The sequence below is a fragment of the Colletotrichum siamense genome, assembly GCF_013390195.1.
Source record: "Colletotrichum siamense strain Cg363 chromosome Unknown KSG_Cg363_contig21, whole genome shotgun sequence".
Taxonomy (NCBI): Eukaryota; Fungi; Ascomycota; class Sordariomycetes; order Glomerellales; family Glomerellaceae; genus Colletotrichum; species Colletotrichum siamense.
In genome coordinates, this window is record NW_023501034.1 from 15,186 (window position 1) to 33,041 (window position 17,856).

The window sequence follows — 17,856 nt, forward strand, 5'->3', positions numbered from 1 at the left end:
TGAGCCACATGGAGCTGGATGCATGTCGCTTGGTGATTTAACACGCCGCTGTGCTAGCTACCAGGAGGGCTATCCCCTACCACCGGGCTGTGAATATAAAACCAGACGGGCCGCCTCATACCATCATGATCGAGGCTTCCGCTTGCCCTAATTCTACTCAAACTTATTATTAAGGTGCCTCTCCACTTCTTCACTGCTGCTTTATGTAGCCTATCAGCCGGGCATAGCGTTTTTATCGTCCTACACAAGCGCCCAGGTTCCACTTGTTGTTTCCCACGGTGCAACGGTAGTAGCGGAGCATCGAAATTTTCTGTGTGACGATGCAGCTGTGTTTCTTGCAGGCCGCCGCCGGCCTAGCCCTCCTTTCTGTCGCGTAAGTCCCAGGCATCTCTAGCTATTGCACCCGGGCTGTCTCGCCTAACGTCCCCAAAGTTCTGCCAACCTTCACGATAGCTGCGCGTGTCACAACAGCGGCGATCCCAACCTGCGTATCACCGCGAAGGCATGCGAGCTGTACGCCTCAAAGCAGCACCGGTGGGGAAAGGGCGACTTCGACGCCTCCTCTGGACAGGTATGATTATCTCTGGCGACCTGATCGGATGACAGCCCTAACGACTCAAACAGTGCGTGAAGTCTACCGACAGCGACCAGATCGCAGGGAAAGAGTGGGAGGCTGCCTGCCGTGAGGCTGCTGATACCGGCTTCAAGTGCGCCGACGGGAAAGGGCTGTATTGCAAAGCGCCCCCTAATGAAGTTCGTGGGCGTTGCTGAGCGACTACTCGGGGGGGGGGGGGGGGGGGGGGGGCAGGCGACGGCATCTATCAGACTAATAGCACTTTCTTTTTATTTTCCTTTTCCCTCTCTCCTCTTAGCGTTTTAGGGTCTACTTGACACGGGAGCTTGTAGTTGTACTATATAACTGCTGAAGGATGCTAACCCATTGAACTACACTCCGTTGCGTTGACAGCGTCCGCCCCCCCTTTTTGCCGAAATTACGCACGCATAATCCCTGTATATACATGAAAATTTGCCCAACGCCACGTAGATATTCGTAGTACGGCAATTGACCTATTCTGATGGCTTCAATTGATCTATTTCTATTGAATCTCATTATCTGAGGGCATCGTGATGCCTCCTAAACGCCGCCGCGCGGCTCGGCAGGCGGATGATGACCCTTCTGGGCATCGTCCGTCACCCATCGCCAACGGTACGCGGAAACAACGACGTATACAACAACTGGCACAGGACGCCGCCAGAGATCCTCCTCAACGCTCTGCCTCGCCGTCGATCAGGATCGTTACGCCCGCCGAGAGGGCTCGCCGGGCTGCCGCCGCCGAAGAGGCCGCCGAGGAGGCCGCCGAGGAGGTTATCGTCGCCGAGGCTGGACCCGAGACTAATGATTTGGTGGCGGCTGAGTCTACATCGCGAAGAAAGCGTGTACTTATAGCCCCTCCGTCATCACGAAGAGCTCCAAAAGCGTCCTCTCGCCAAAAAGCAACGACAACGCAGAGGAAGCGAAAGAAGGATCCGCCGCATACGATCCGGCTCCGAAGTACTCTGCCTTCGTCGATGCCACCGTTTCGACCAGACTCGACCCCAGTTAACCCAACCCCTCGTCAAACCACTCGATTTGCGGACGATACGCCTACGGCCCCTCGCCATAGCGCTGATGATACGTTTATGTCGTTCCACGATGTATTTGAAGAGGAGGACGATATGGGTAACGAGGAACCAACTCTGCTACAAATCCAGGTTACCCGTGGCCCAGCGCTCAAGGGTAACGGTTTACCTGTTCTCGATCTAACCATCGAGAGCATCGCGTATAACAGATTCAGTATTGCTCCTGTATTAGATGCGAATAGTAGAGACTGGGAGGCAGACAGCGGCGCCCAACTTGAGGCAGAAGTGGCTCACTCGTATATTGTGAAGAAGGCCAATATCGCTGTTGTCGTTGCTTGGAGGAAGCCCACCAACGCATCTAAACCAACACCAATCTTCACTCGGGTCTATCCGTCTACTGGAGGGGTCACTTGGCCAAGTATTCCATGGGTTGATATTGTCCCCTCTCTTGAACAAGCTGAAGAGAGGGGTGAAGTCCACCTCACCGTCAAGTGGCAATACAGCGCCGTACCAATCTCTGGTGGTATAGTGACTGGCGTACGAACGCCTCGAAAAGGTGGCCGAGCAGGCGTTTCAGCCGGCATGCAAGAGGCGATCGATCGTGAGGCTAACGATCCTGCAAACGTCGAGCGTCGGAAGGAGGGTATGCACAGACAACTTCTCCGTACGCACATCTGCCCAGAGTACCAGAGATGTAAGAATAGTTCGGGCGACGAGAAGTTCAACTGGTGCTATATACTAGGCCAGAAGCACTACAAGATCAAATCTCACCATATAGAGAAGTGGGCGAAGGCTATTATGACTGGACAGGCTGGCGTTGACAATATGGAACCACCTAAAGAACTGCTTGGTGAGATTCTTCACGACCAGTTTATAGAGGATCAGAAACGCCAGGGCAAGAGAAGTAAGAATATCGTGGAGGTTGATGATAACCAGGAGACGACAGTGATGACGGAAGAGAAGGCTGAAAATGCCGCACTTCCATCATCAGGGTCAAGATCTGGCCTAACCAACGCCAACAGCAACGCCATCGTCAATATATACGGCAACGCGGGGGCGCCAGATCGTCATCTTCAATATCCTAACCCATACGTACAGCTGCCGCCGCCGGCGCCGCCGCCGCCGGCATATTGGCCATATGCGAACATCTCACAGTATTCGTTGCCAACTCTTCCGCCATTGAACCTTCCAAGCACTCGTCAACCAAGTATCGCACTCCCGATTCGTTCGTCCTCGCCAGTGGTACCGGATTCGCCTCGAAAAGCTCTAGATCAAGTGGCCAGCTTCATCAAGTGGTTTATATCCGTCCGCGGCAAGCGATATAACGTCGACGAAGGGTTCAGAAAGAAGCTACAGAAACTGCGATCAGTAGACAGTAGCTTGCGGGCAATTCGCAAGTTACCAGATATTTGGTTTACTGAACAGGGTTTTACTCAAGATCTTACCGAAGATGTCAGGAACTCGATCAAATCCTTCATAGACAACAGCGCCTACTACGGAGGGCAGTCTGACGCCCTCTCCGACGTGGTATCTCACTCTGAACTTCATTCAAACCATCGAGAGTCAGAAGGAGATGTTTATACAAGAATATACGCTGGATTGCCAGGAGGGACGGCGGCGGCGCCAGTTGAAAACTCTGCGGCGCTAGTTTCAGGCGAGTTGGGGTCATCCCGACATATCGACGCCCTAGTGCCACGTCAATCCATCGAGCAAGAGATCCGTGGTACGCCAGTTGAAGTTGGTCGACGTGGTGAGTGTATATAGAGCTGTTTACTGTCGAATATGGCTAACTTTGTAGGCGTTTCGGAACTCTTTGGTTTCGTTTCGTCACCACTGCTGTCAGCGTCGCAGATGCTGCCCACGCAGTTACAGATCGAACAAGACGAAATCGAGCAAGGCGATGAGGACAATCAGATTGAAATCTCGAGTGATACGTCGTCAACAGAGACGTATTACTCGGAGGAGGATAACGAAGAAGAGTGATACAGCAAGAGTGGTGTGAAGTTTGACTGTATGCGCGATTTTTTTGCATGACGTGTTCAACCACGGAAAAGTCTACCCATAGCCGTAGATTCAACACTGCCGCTCTATACGTATAAAAGCAATAGAATTACTGTTATTTTGGATCTGCAAACAATACACTTCGGTCCATCCCGATACTGGTTAGGGGCAGTTGAAGTCTCTGACTATGGTTGAAGTCTCTGATCGTGATGACGTGTCATCATCACAAATCATCGTCACAAGCATCAACAACGCGTTTCAGCCGTTATACAGGCAAAATTGATATGTATACGTAGCTACCGACGAAAACAATGGACGACGGTATATTTTTTGTGTTCTGGTGCGCTTGTGGCTAACCTTTTGGCAATCTTGTTGGCTACAATCATGGATTTGATGATTGACCATCATATGACGACACGATTAAGATCTATTGCGCGCGAACGCACGATGAAAATTTGGATTGCTTGCTGATGTTCAATATTGGCAGCAAATCCTCCCTTTTATAGTTCGATATCGTCAAATATATGCTCTGTCCCATCAAAGTTGACGAACGAATGGCGGAAATGGCCCTCGATCTGGGGTAGACGATACCCAATCTCCATAGCGCAGTCACGTAGATATTCCATGAAATCCCGAGTGTCATTCTCATCGTTGTTCCACTTCGAATACGTCTTCCTGATGTATCGCTTTAGATCGCCGAAGTACTCTTCGATGGGGTTGAAGTCTGGTGAATACGGAGGCAGAAACTCGAGATGGACACCTGATACCCGGCATAAACCCTCGATTTCAGGTATACGATGGCAGGAGAGGTTATCCATAACGATGACAGAGTTTGGCTCTGGAAAACGCCCACATTTCGGGATAAGGCACTCCTGTAGCCAACGAAAGAACCCATCGCCGTCAGTCGTACCATAATACGTAGTCAAGTGTAGGATACCGCTCAACGTGAGGGCTGGCAGGATCTGTACGCGAGAGTTCTGAAACCGATCAATCTCTGCAGTTCGAAACGCAGCAAGCCCTTTCGGCGCCCATCCAGTCCTCCGTATCCCAGTATCCTTATTGACGCCGGATTCGTCGACGAATACCAGCTGGTCGGGGCGATATCGTCGTATACGGTACAAGTACTCGTATCGTAGTTCGTCACTTCGCTGAGCAGCAATAATCTTGGACTTCTTGTTCGTCCAGCCAGCTGAGTTTAACTGTCGACTGATTGCAGAACGACTGATCTGGATCTCGAAGGCTTCAAATAGGAAATCTTGCATCTCTTCAAGAGATAGATCGCTGCGGTACTGCAGTAGTTCAAGAAGCTCTGTACGATGCCATATTTCCATCTTTTGTCGACTCTGGCGGCACCTCTTATATCTCTGCACTTCGCCAGTGATATTACGTCGTGATCTATGTCGTCGAATCGTTCGTTCGGTACAGCCAACGATACTTGCCAGCTCGTGGGTCTTTTGGTCTTCGAATGGCAGTATCATCGCGATCGTCGATAGCTGTAGATTCGATATTCTGGGCGCCATTGTATCGTCGTCGTCGCCCGGCGTCTTTCTCGATGTATCTGATATAATAAACCACGGACATGTACTGACCAGCGGCAAACTGTAAGTAACAGGGCACAATCTATACAGCAGTAGACTCTTGCTCAATATCGTGAACAAGCTGAGCTATCAGGAGAGTCATTAATCCTGTTGACTGCCAAAGCATTTGCTCTGAAGAACCGTATCAAGCCCCTTGGTATGCTTATATATTACTCAGAGCCATACAAACCGTATGCTGAGTAGATATATAAAGTCATACAGCAGGTCTCTTCTTCTGTTCCTCAGCAAATGTCATCTTGATCTCTCATGACGAAAATAGACCTTTTGTTGGTCGAATGGTATGGGGATGAGGTGACTAGCTGGGTTGGCAATGCCTCGATGGGTAGATTGACTGCTACGGAAGCATGAAATACACACCTTATGTCTCTATCGTGTAGTTATACGTTTGAATACTACTGGGACTATAGTGATTGACGGCAATTGAGGTGTTGGTGATGACTTTGACGCGTTTTGCGTGCGATGCAGAGAAATGCGCGTCACAGCGTAAAATTGGCTTTTTTTCATGTTTTTGCATAAGCGGGGAAAAAAAAGGGGGGCGGACGCTGTCAACGCAACGGAGTGTATTCCAAACATACGGCGATCGACTTACGTGACTCGCTTAAAGGGGACTGTCGATCACAACCAGTTTGCTACTACTCCGCATCCTCATGTACTGGCGTTATCCAGCAGGTGACGGGAGAGTACGGGTTACTGTCCTGTCTTTATACTATTTGCGAGAATAGGAACACGTAATTGACGACGAAGATGTGGTTTCTATGTGCACCGCCAATTTTCGGGGTCCTAGGACCAATATATACTCACGCTGACTCTTCGGTCAAAATGGAAGAACAAGTTTGCAGACACAAAAAACAACACCGCAGGGCGTCTCTGTCTATTGGTCATGCACTCTCGCACTATTCGGGTGGGAACTGACTTATAAAAGCTGTCACTAACACTAATTGTTCCGCAGACTATTAGACCTCAGTAAAATACCTCTCAACCTTGAATGTAACGTGAGGGGCCTCTAGTGTCCATTCCCCGCCGTCTGGATCTTATCAGAATCTTTGCCTGACTCCTCATCAGGAGAGTCCTCGCCCGGTTTCTTGCCAGACTACCAAAGTTCCATCTTCCGGTTCTGGCCTTCGACCAAGGCCGTTCCACCCGTCCGGTCAGAGTGATCAGAACTCTGGGTGACCGTTCATGTTACACCTAGTGCAGGTTTACTTTAGAAAGGGGATAGAACGCAGGAACTGATGGCTAAGGTTCCCACCTGATCCTTACACTTGTACTGTGATTCCGTAATAGACATAATAGCTAGCAGTGTTATTAACAGTTGACGGCAATACCGAATGATTAAGGGTTCATGAGCGCAGACGGGCACCCCGAAAAAGGCTTAGCCGGGAACGGGAGGGGGTTGGCCGCGACGGGCTTTAGTATATAAGGTGCCAGCTCTAGCACTGATAATAGCTTTCTCGGACGGTTTTCTCGTTACTACTCTATTTGCTCTGAGGTTACCTGTTGTAATATTTCGACTTGAGCAAGCCGATCCACACAGGTAGAACTCAACTCCCTCTACTCCAACCCCCCCCCCCTTCTCCCTCTTCTCGTTTTCTTTCTCTCTTTCTTTCTCTCCCACACACAGAGAGACGAACCAGGGAAAAAAAGAAAAAAAGAAAAACAAACCTAGACAGCTATCCGGCCAATAGAAAAGATGCAGTATTCCGTTTCTAACGTATGGTCTGTTGCACTTTGGGGTGCGTTTGCCATCCACGCCGTCACGGCACAGAATGGGAAAGACCTCTTGCCGGGAGACAAGGACGTGTGGCAGGGTATGAGGGGCGTCGATACTTAGCGCCTCCCCTCCGATTCGGTCAAGAGCGGAGGCAAAGACGGTTCAGGTGAGTAATAACCGCACACCTCAATCGCCAGATCAGAGCTAGCAGTTTATGAATTAACCAATGCTCCAGTGACCCTCAAGGGCTCCAAAGATCGCGTCCGATGCGGCGTCGTCCCTTATGACAAGGACGGCAACGTGTGGATGATCCCGGCGAATAGCAACTTCGACCAGGTCGGCTACATCCTGCCACGGGGAGGCTACGACTCACGCCACGACACCACGCTGGCTGATTGTGTGGTGCGAGAGGCGAAGGAGGAGGGCGGCCTCGTTATTAACGTCAAGTCTCTAGTCCCTCTTGGGCGCAGCAATCATGGGTCGGTGTACTGGTACAAAGGCAGCGTGACGAAGCATGTTAAGCCGACGGAGCCTCGGCCCCAGCCCCCGAAAGCGTTCAAGCTCAACGACGCGCGCAAGGAGATGCAGAAGCCGGCCGGCAACCCGAAGAAGAAGGCGGACATGCGGATGGCTCTCCATACCTCCGTCTCTGCGGACGACTCCAAGAATTATCGATCGACATTCAAGCCACTGGAGCGAGGTGGCCCGAGCATACCGGCTGGCCCGAGCAGACCGGCTGGTGGCCAAGGCAGCCGCCAAACGAAGCCTACCCGGTGAAACCCAGAGCGAATCAATCAAAGGGCGCTCGCTCCATAAAAGGTAGTGATCATAAAGGGGCGTCTAAAAGCATTGTTAGAATTGTCGAACCGACTCTTGAGGAATCTAGTGCGCCGCCTCAGTTTGAAAGTCAGATATGTGTTTCCTTGTGGCGCGAGAAAATGTGGCTGGTCATGGTGGAATAGAACCCGACGTAGAGCATTGTTTTCTTTTGTACGCCATTTGTATAGCTCGCAATTGCTTATGGTATTTGGGAAGGAATTGGATAAGGCAATATATTATTGGATAACAACAAGGATCACCAGGAGCAAAACAAGCGGCTATTGGTCAGTATGACCAGCGTAGTGATAGCTTTGATTACCCTCCCTTCGTCTCTGTCTCTCATCTCTCGTCTTTTACCCGTCCTCTGTCTCTCTTGTCTCCTGATTTCGTTCCGGCTCCTAAGCCATCCACGACCTCTGAAAGGTGTTAATATAAAGCCTGAGGTATGCTGTGAAGCCGACTAATATCTCCTAGCCAAATGCATGAATCACACGTTTTGCGTCACTCATCATATAGGCGCGTTGGGTTTCACGATATGCGTTGGTTGGGGAAAAGAGATCGTGATATGTGGGGTTGGTTATTGTGGCTCAACTTCGGTGTCTGTGAAAAAGCTGGAATCGAGCCCCTTCCGGCCGGCGCGGAGACGACTGCTGGGGTAACGGCGGTGTCAAGTCTCCGATCGAGGCTCCAGCCACGGGGTTCCCGAGGGCAACGGATGAGATTGGATTGCACTAGGCCCGCCCGACTTACCGACCCTCCGCACCCGCCCCCCTAACAACCCACCTCCGCATTAATTAGATTTTTGTTCCTTCCATCTGTTGCCTCTGCTGAGTGGGACCCTTTAGATTCTGCGACACTATATTTAGCGCATACCAGGTCTCCGGCTTCAACGAAGGTAGAACGTTGCGATGCTGGTGCTAGTTGACGTCCAAGCTCGTCACCTCGTAATTAGCTTACCTTTGGCCTAATCGGATATAAGTACTCCCTTGCGCCCTGACTTCGGGGTTCCCGACACGCAGGGTCTAGCAAACCGTTGACTATACACTCATTGTCTGTGGCTCCGATATCCTTCCCCGAGATTTCGGTGCTGCCGTCTGGGAGTCCTCCGCCTAGCCTGCAGGAACATGTCAATTTCCTCGCAGGGCAACGTAGACCAGGCTTGCGGCTTGTTGCGGCTTTCACTCTTTCAATCCGTCTGAACCACCCGAAACCACCTTACACGGCTCGGAGAAGCCCTAGCAGGGGATCCTTCTCAGTATTGAGGTAAGGCAGGATGTTGTCAGTTATATCGCCTGTTGGGGGATGTGTTAGGAGGCCATCTTATTATTAGGATCTCGCCCATGGGGCCTCGTCCGGCTATAAGTATCATGCCATCGGCGCCTTCTGCAGTCAACGTTCACCAGCCTCACGGCGTATTGCTCCTCACACAGATTAACTGGTTACCTCTGACCACAATAGGTACTGGGAACCGGGGCGTCTGTCAACCCTAACCCTCTGACCACCTCATTCCTCCATTCCACCACCCCCGATCGAAGCTTCGATGCGGTCTACCATGTCCCACAGCTGGATGGCCAGCTTCTCGGGCCTGCTTGTGCTGTTCACTATAGTTACAAGCGTCCTAGCCCAGGACCTCGGCATTAAGCTCGACAGAAGCGCCTACGAGAACGCCCAGCGCGTTATCTACTCGTCTAAACTCACGTTCACAGCAGACACTGCCACCCTCTTCACGGACGACCAACTCTACGGGCTTGCCAGCCTGGCCCACACGCAAATGCAGTCCAAGTTCCGGGCCGACGGTATCGATCAGAAACTTCAGCCGAGCATGATGGCAGCTATGGCTCTCGGGAACGACGTCTACCTGTCCTCGAGCTTAAAGGGTGGCTGGTTTGTGTATAACAAGTTCGCCGATTCGCGTTCCAAACCGGAGGTCCGACTTGCTCTTGAGCGATGCCAGGCACAGCTACAAGCTTCTAAGAAAGGCCCCGTCAATAAGGAGCACCAGACCCGAGCGAGCTGTGCGGAAGTCTTCACAGTTCACCAGGTAAGTCCATCCTACTGCAGGTTAGCCACACCATGTCGAATGGTGGGTCTGCCGCTAGATGCTTACTATTACTAACACGCCGTTCCAGTATAACTTGGATGATGAGGTGTCGCAGGAGGCGCGGAGACGGCCCCCAGCCACGCGCATTGTGGCCTTTGGAAAAGCAGGCATAAGTGGCTCCCTAGGACGTGAGTATTACACCCGTCTCACATTCTGTGGTGGGCAGTGCAGTCGATATGGTGCTGATGAGATTGTGACATAGCACAAAATGCCTGCGGTGGTGGTGAATCTGTCAATGATAAGGGTCTGCTCACTTGGGGATGCAAGCAGTTCATGGCGAACGAAGGCATTACCGTGGCGCGGAAGCCGGCGAGAAATGCTAACTTGGGCCTTCCGAGGCCATTCCCCACATTCACGAAGAAGCAGATCAGCATAATCCCCGCTACCCGTCCGCGCCCTGCCCAAGGCAGCAGGCCAACTAGAGTGGGGCAGCCATCCCGGCCGACCCGAGCTAGACAACCACCTACTCGGCCACACTAGCAGTCCCGTACGGATGGACCTATCGACCAAGTATGATGTTAGACTAGAGGAGGCTGTAATGGGCTCAGTGTACTACCGCCTGTAGACGATACGAGGAAGCGAGCCGTGTGGACATAGAGGTCATGGCATCAGTCGTGGTGGTGTATAGGTTAGAATATTTTCCGGCTCTTAGCCTGAACCGGTAGTCCGCTGTGAGACAGGGTTAGGCATATACTAAACCTGTTGAAAAAGTGCGATAGCTGGTCTGGTTTATATAGGCAGACCGAGACTGTAACACACATTGATTCAGATAACGGAGTATCAGATAATACGAGGAAAATGAGCAAGCGGCGCAGGAATACCTACCCCCTCTTTCTGTGAGCTAGATGATGGTGTGGGGATTAAAACAGACCTAAAGGCAGCAAAGCATGCGGCTGTATCGGAGCTGGCTACCAGGAAATCGACAACCACGCAATGGGTCGCAGAATGGAGACTGCTGCGAATAGTGTGTAGGCAAGTGACCGCCTCACCAAAGATGCTGGCGCGGCCAGTGAGCAAGCCATGACAGGCGAAGAGGACGGCAAGCAGCTAGTCCTGTCGGTAGCGCAGCAGAAACAAGGTCCTTATATATGGCTATCGGGATTGTATATAATACGTGGAAGAAATGCGGAAACGCAGGACAGGAAGACTAGCATAGAGATTATCACAAAGTTAATTACAAGGGACCTACGCACGATGAAGAACGAGATAGCGACGGGCAATGGGCACATGGAGCTTCGTCCAAGAATAAAGGTTCCAGGGAGATCAACGCAGCCCTTCCAAGAAGACACATACGTAAACTATGATACGGATTATCTCAGAAAGGAGCTATAGTCCTAGCGCAGCTACACACACCGGAAAGGGAAGGTTGAATTAGGACTTGCGCCAGAGTAGAGTATCTGCTTCATCGGAGTGTACCTAGGGACAAGCGGGAGAAACGGTGCGTTTTCTCCTTTTATTGCTAGACGGTTGGGCAGTCCCGAATGATTCGCCAAAGGGAAACACGGAGACGGGACTCTAATTACATTCTCTGAGGAAAAAGGGGCCCTCCAACCCGAAGGACTAGTTGCCTTGTGTAGGCATTGTTAATTAAAACAAAAACCACAAAATGAAGGGGGAAAGGACAGGCAGAAAAAAAGAAAAAGAAAAAGAACAAGAAAACTGGAAAAAAGAAAAAGGAGTGAAAAAAACACACGAAGAAGCTGGAGGCGTATATCAGCCCGCACTGAAACGGCGAATAAACAACTTTTATCCATACACCAACTAACGACGAAAGCTTAGACTGTCACGGTCTATGGACCGGTGTTCGGCCTTCGGCAAGACCCTCAGCCACGACTCATTAGACCCACCAAATCCAATGGCGCATTTGCTAGAAGGTTCCAGGAATATCGACAAGGTCAATGGCAAGGTTATAAGAATGCCCAGGAAATAGGGAGGATACGGTTCTGTTTCCTGTTCTTCAAGAAGATTTATTGTACTCGTAGTAGTAGGCTAGACCAATGGCATCGACCTTGTCCTAGACCCTTACCTAGACGAAGGACCTCGACATGGTCTGCTACTAGCCCTATAAGCAACAGCAACGCTGAGACGCTGCGAGGTAGGTAGTGATGTATATGGACACGGAAACAACACTAATAATAAGGCCTTTCAGGGGGCAGAACACAAAGATGTGAAAAGGATAGTGGAGACTATATAGATACTGGTCTGAGTCCTGAATGTCTTGGTCGGGACGCAGCTAACTAGGCGCGTATCTATATATGTGCGTGGAAAGATTCCTTCGATCTCATCCAGGATCTTTCAAGGTTCTCTTAACGTCTCGCGCTGCATAAGCAACAGAAGATCCAGATGTGCGCTAGCTGTGCGTCATTGCTCTTGCAACAAAGATTGCTCTGAATTACCCCTTACGCTTCACAACGCTCGGCGCTAGTGTATTGGAAATATAGTGATATGTAGCTTGGCGCTGCGAGCTAAAGCGGGCGGATGCAGCTTCTATAATCCTAGTAGGGCTGTATAAAAACCCACCAATTAACCTACACTAGCTCTCCTCTCCGTCTTAGCCCCATGGTCTGTCCTATATCCTTAATGCCTGAGACACGTCCCTGTTAGCGGCCCTATAAATGGTTCCCCCTCACTGGAGATTTATAGACGAAAGTAGCAGTTGAAGTATTTTGGGAGAGATTCCATGATTCTATTGGCGAGTGAGAGGCGGGCACTAAAAGGGACATGTCTCAGTTATGGAGAAGATAGCCTGTCTTGTTCAGAGCGCATCGTACGACCCTCCTTAGTAGTCCTGCAGACGCGAGGGAGCCCCCCTCTTCTTATACATTTGTGGTGGCTTGCAGCGATAGCGAACACGCCCCGAGGTAGCCTATCCACGCTCTTGGGTTGATCAGCATGAATACCGATTCTGCTAGTAGTAGTAGTCTATCCAGAAGCCTACTTATAACCCCTACGATATCTGAGGGCACTGCCTTTCTCTGCCTCTCTGCATTCTACTCCGTGGGCACTAGACTCCCTCATCTGTCTTGTCCTGCAGAGAGAGTTACTACCTGACTTTCTATCTTCCACGCCAACGGTTCCTACACCGCAATGACAGCGATGTGTCACCGTTGACCGAAAAGGCCTTGACCTTACCGCTCGTGGGCAGGCAGATAAACCTCCTGGTTACTACTACTGGTAGACTCACAAGATCCACTATAAGACATATTTCACAACTATCTCAGAGCGATTGGATTAGCGGTGGCCCATCCTAGCACAGTGTCCGCACGTCAGAGGGCTTGCGTACTGATCCGCCTTGGGTTTTGGGAGCCGTTGGCATGTAGATATCACTGCTGGGGGCGTGATCGCCACCAAATTACATCATATCGGGTTCCGGGCCCTCTGCCGACATAGAAGAGGCCTTCGGAAGCTAGTCAAGCGCATGTCTGACCCTGACCACGAACACGAAAACAACTAGTTCATGGATCTCTGCATCGGTTCGCCGGTGGAGCCTGCGTTGAAACCATCCGCTTGCTGCCTGCTGCGGTCCGGCGCTCTAGCTATCGCATCGGCGTTGTTGTCCGGGTCATCTAAGTTATCCGGTATTTGACAGGAGGGTTTCGTATCCTCTTTAATACCCGGTCGTCGTCGCCTACTCCGTAGCGTTTCCGACGATAGTGATAAACGTCGAATCCAGCCATTGGAGAGTCTATTATGTCGCGCGACAAGGTGGGTCGCGCTGATGCCACGTAGCAGTTGCGGAGAAGTATCGTCCGCAAAAGGAAACATCCATCTCCAAAGTTATTGCCACTGTTGTCTCTGGATCTGGCATGAGTGTTGGTCTGGGGGGATGACGCGACCTTGCCTTCTCTTGGAACCTCGCGTGAAGAACAAGGTCTCTCTAGGGGGGTTGTTTAGTACAGCTGAATTGATGCAGGTTGATATGTAAGACTACGCTACATACCCTAGTTAATTGCACGATATGTACGTATATACATACATACGTATGAGTCTTAACAGTCTGCTGGCAGGCTCGGGCGTGGTTCTACGACGACAGGCAATGGCGTGAACAGGACGAGAAAAGGTCTCCGCAGCGACCAGGTCTCTGCCGATGATCGTTTAGGCTATGGTAGACACGTTGGGCAGGAGTCTGCGCTAACCGAAAGACTACTTGAAGGGTATCTTCTTCCAGTCTGAAACCAGTCCAAAATTACTTTACAACCCTTTACAGCACTCACTATTACGACCAACCCAAATCTATCAGTTCATCACGCCGACTAGGCAGCCCACTCTTCTCTCTTTTCTTGTATCCCCCTTTTGCTATTTTTTCTTTTTTTTGTTTCTGTGTTTTTTCCGTCTTGGGTTCCCTGAACGGGCTCATGAGTAAAACTCTCGTCCTATCTTCAATCGCTTCATTCATCGCGATGATCGTTATAGTTACGTTCTGTCTCAATGTCGGAACCATGAGACGTGTATGTAAGCTGCGCCTTCCGGTCCCGATGCAGCCTGATAGTCTCTTCAGAATAGGCCTTAAAACAGTTAGACATCATACAGACCGGGCCTAAGGCAGAACTGACATAACATAAAGCCAAGGTTAGATAGAAGCGAGCTCAGTGCGCAAGGCGCAAGTCTATATTCACAGAAACGTAGAAGAATGCTTGGCCGTCTATGTGTACGGCCAGAGACTACGGGGAGCGAAGGCATAGTAGTTGTTTTAGAAACGGCGCGGCGGCGATAGTCTATTGCGGATCAGTTAGGGCACTATGGACAGTGTGTGTGTTGATTGAGCTACAAACCACAGCTCTGTTAGTGCCTCTAGTCGTCTCACGGTTGTGGGTAGGAGAGCACCCGACTGATTTAGTACCTACGGTGCCCTGCCGCCATAAGGGCGTCCGCTTACAATCGATAACGCCCGATTTCGCGGGTCGATGATTCAAAGACGCTTCGAGCCACCAACCCGTACCCGTCGGCACTTTAACCACCTCGTTCCATCTAAGAAGTCTGCTCCTATGGGTTGATTTGGCGGAGGAGGTGATTCCTTGTTTGGTGGCGGCCGCTGGACATACATACTAGGGGACGAGAAGTTACACAGCTTTTGCGATCGTCTAGACTGCGATTTCAACGCTGTGGGATGCTTTCTCCACAAGGAAGGTCCGTGTCAAGGACGAGCTCACAGCCGCGATTTCGAGGCATACGGGCCTACCCTGGATAGCATCTATCTTCGGGCGTTGACCTGAACTGACTCAAGCCGCGACGCTCACCACCCCCCTTATCATGTGAGATAGTGAGGCGGGCTCCAGATCGGATATAAATATACTACCTAGCCGCTGGCTCGGCTGCTTCCGCTGGAGGCCATGCCATGAGCTCCTGGAGGCGCGTCGCTTAGGTGATAGAGGTTGACGACCTTATGGGGACTCCTCTTCCTCTGCGGCCCGCCGGGCGGGGGGGACTGATATGGCTCTGGGCATGTACTGGACAAACTTCCGGCGACGTGCGTAGCCTCTGGCCCAGTTGGTCGGCTTATATCCGCTGGCTGGGACTTCTGTCACGCAGGCGTTGTTCATCAACGCAAGGGCATCGGTGCAGTCGGTGACACGAACGCCTAACATTTGGACAATGAGCCTGTTTGTGACTGTGGGATATCTGTGGCACGCCCCTTGTAAATGCCTTGCAGCCTCGGCTAGGACATGTTGTCTGAAGCGAATGCCGTGTTCGTCGCACCTATCACGCGTCAATATTCCCGTCAGACCTGGTTCCGCCATATCAGCCGCCGGCTCGTAGGGAACGTACCTGATGATGTAGAAGAGTCCGTTAAATTTTATGATTACGCTCTTGGCCCCAGAGGCATTATGGCGTCGAACCTCGTCGATAGTGGTCGTTCGAGCCTCGGCCTTTTGAGCGGTGGTGAGTCGCGGGCGCTTCGGCCCGAGATTCGCGGCCGAAGGCTGTCTGCGCCTCGTCGCACTCCGCCCACACTGCCCAGCCAACCCTTCTGGCGCTTTTGGTGTACTGCCAACAAGGCCGGTTGATCCCTTCTCGTGGCCTCGGCACGCGAAACCGTGTCTGTCACGGTAAGGACTCTGATAGGCCTGCTGAGCCTGCTGCGATGGCAACACGACGACGGGACCAGATACGCCTTCGTGGGACGCTCTCAATGTGACAGCAGATATCCCTAGCGGACCATGCGGGGGACGCTGAGCGCCGTCCGCAGCAGGGTTTGGGCATATAACGGCCAGCGGTCTGATGGTCAACCCTCTAACCGCGGGAGGAAGCGAGTGTGTCTTGGGCGCGATGACATCGTCGGATGCGACATCATCGGATGCAACATCGTCAGATGCGACATCGTCAGATGCGACATGGTCAGGCCCTCCCCTCAACTGAAGGTCGCTCGCCCGACCTGTTGCTTGGACGGATGTTTCGCGTTCCGGCGTGCCTTCGCCCGACCCAAAGCCCACTATCGGCATGATCTTGCTTGATAACGGGAACCGGCGGTGATGGTGTAAGAACACCTCCCTCTCCTGGCAATCGACAGCTTCTAATGACCGGTCGCGATCCTGTTGGATCTGTTCGAGGCGTCCCTGCCAGATCTCGCGTTGATAACGGCATAATAGTTCGACGACATCTGAGGGCAACACCTGACGGCTGATGAATTGGGCCTGGTTTGCCAGGTCGATTCGAACGCTCTGCTGCGCGCGATCGCAGGCGGCCCTAATACGTTCTCTTGCCTCCTTGAACTGCAGCCTGTTGCTGTCCAAGGTGGCGAACCAAGTGTTCCGTTCCTGCTCCAGTGACTCGCGTTCGTTCTGCTCCCGAGATCCGGGATCAATACGGCCGTGTGTTAGCATGCCGGCGGTCCCGCGGTTGACGTCGAACATTGGTAGCGGGTTATCTATCTTTAAGGTGAGGTAGCAGTGGGTGAACGTGACCTGTGTGTCGGTCTGGGCAGTAGGCTGATTCCCATCCAGCAAACCGCGGATGCCCAGCCCGGTCTCCCTACACCCGACCCTCGCTTCTCCTTAGCGACGGGGCAATGCGCACATAAGAGATGGTCCAGGCCAGACGGTCTCGGCGGTTGAGCTGCCGCGTTCGAAGTCGGCGATGGCGAGGAGCCTACCGACTCAGCGGCCCTGCTTAGATATGTCAGATACAATCGAGATAACCTCAATCACAGGATCAGACCACAATATACCTTTCGGCTAACAGAGAAGCACAGCTGGGGAAATAAGGCCCCGGAAGGGAGAGCTGGCCCTCGAGCGGATAGGGGGAGCCCAGTCTAAACGAGCTTTCTAACAGACACCGTAGTTGAGGTAGGAGTGGATACGGAGGTAATAACGACAGAATAGTCCGCTTTGCTCCTGTGCGTGTCTGCTGCTGCTGCTGCTGCTGATGATGATGATGATGATGATGATGATGATGATGATGATGATGATGATGATGATGATGATGATGATGATGATGATGATGATGATGATGGAATCTGACGGCGATGTCCTCTGCTAAATCGGATTGCTAAAGGCCCGCCGCGCGCCTTATGTCGCGCGAAGCTGTTTTAGCGTGTGAAGTGTGGTGATGCTGGACCCCCTGCCTCATGGGGCCCCTCCCCTGCCGGCTGTCCATGCCGGCGGTCCCTGCCAAGCGACATGGGGACTAGCCTCCACTGTACGGATACATGAAGAGCTATACATAGTATGTGGACTGGTAAGTAGTTAAACTAGCTGGGTCGGCGGCTGGTAGCACCCATAGCTCCATGAGACCCATTCTCCTGTATAATTACCTGCGGCTAACTGAACCTGCGACCCCATACAAGAGATGAGCTCGTGGCGGCGTCCAGCGAGCATTTACCCGAAAGACTGAGATGGTTCGACGATGCAGGAAACCTGCGGCGCGAGCGAGATACCAAGGGGTCCTTGGCAGCACCAAGTCCCATTCCTCTATCCTGCTGGCCATCACGCCTGCCGTCAAACCTGACGCGACCCATTAACTTTATCCGTAGACCAGCCCTCACTGCCCGAAGGACCTATCTTTGCCCA

The 17,856-nt window shown here is 51.9% G+C and overlaps 4 protein-coding genes across 4 annotated transcripts; 2 read left to right on the forward strand and 2 right to left on the reverse strand.

The window, feature by feature from the left end:
* Window positions 1-320: 320 nt before the first annotated feature.
* On the forward strand, window positions 321-771 carry CGCS363_v015181 (uncharacterized protein; the record flags this gene model as incomplete). Its single annotated transcript, XM_036647030.1, has 3 exons — window positions 321-373; window positions 433-571; window positions 625-771. 3 exons carry the CDS (start codon window positions 321-323, stop codon window positions 769-771), a joined length of 339 nt encoding a protein of 112 aa, XP_036487753.1.
* Window positions 772-4,121: 3,350 nt separating this feature from the next.
* On the reverse strand, window positions 4,122-4,952 carry CGCS363_v015182 (uncharacterized protein; the record flags this gene model as incomplete). Its single annotated transcript, XM_036647031.1, has 1 exon — window positions 4,122-4,952. The coding sequence occupies one exon, from the start codon at window positions 4,950-4,952 to the stop codon at window positions 4,122-4,124; it is 831 nt and encodes a 276-aa protein (XP_036487755.1).
* A 4,349-nt stretch (window positions 4,953-9,301) lies between these two features.
* On the forward strand, window positions 9,302-10,330 carry CGCS363_v015183 (uncharacterized protein; the record flags this gene model as incomplete). The annotated part of the gene is made up of 3 exons (XM_036647032.1): window positions 9,302-9,790; window positions 9,879-9,978; window positions 10,053-10,330. The coding sequence occupies 3 exons, from the start codon at window positions 9,302-9,304 to the stop codon at window positions 10,328-10,330; spliced, it is 867 nt and encodes a 288-aa protein (XP_036487750.1).
* A 4,901-nt stretch (window positions 10,331-15,231) lies between these two features.
* CGCS363_v015184 (uncharacterized protein) lies at window positions 15,232-16,701 on the reverse strand (the record flags this gene model as incomplete). Its single annotated transcript, XM_036647033.1, has 1 exon — window positions 15,232-16,701. The coding sequence occupies one exon, from the start codon at window positions 16,699-16,701 to the stop codon at window positions 15,232-15,234; it is 1,470 nt and encodes a 489-aa protein (XP_036487748.1).
* Between the last annotated feature and the right edge of the window lie 1,155 nt (window positions 16,702-17,856).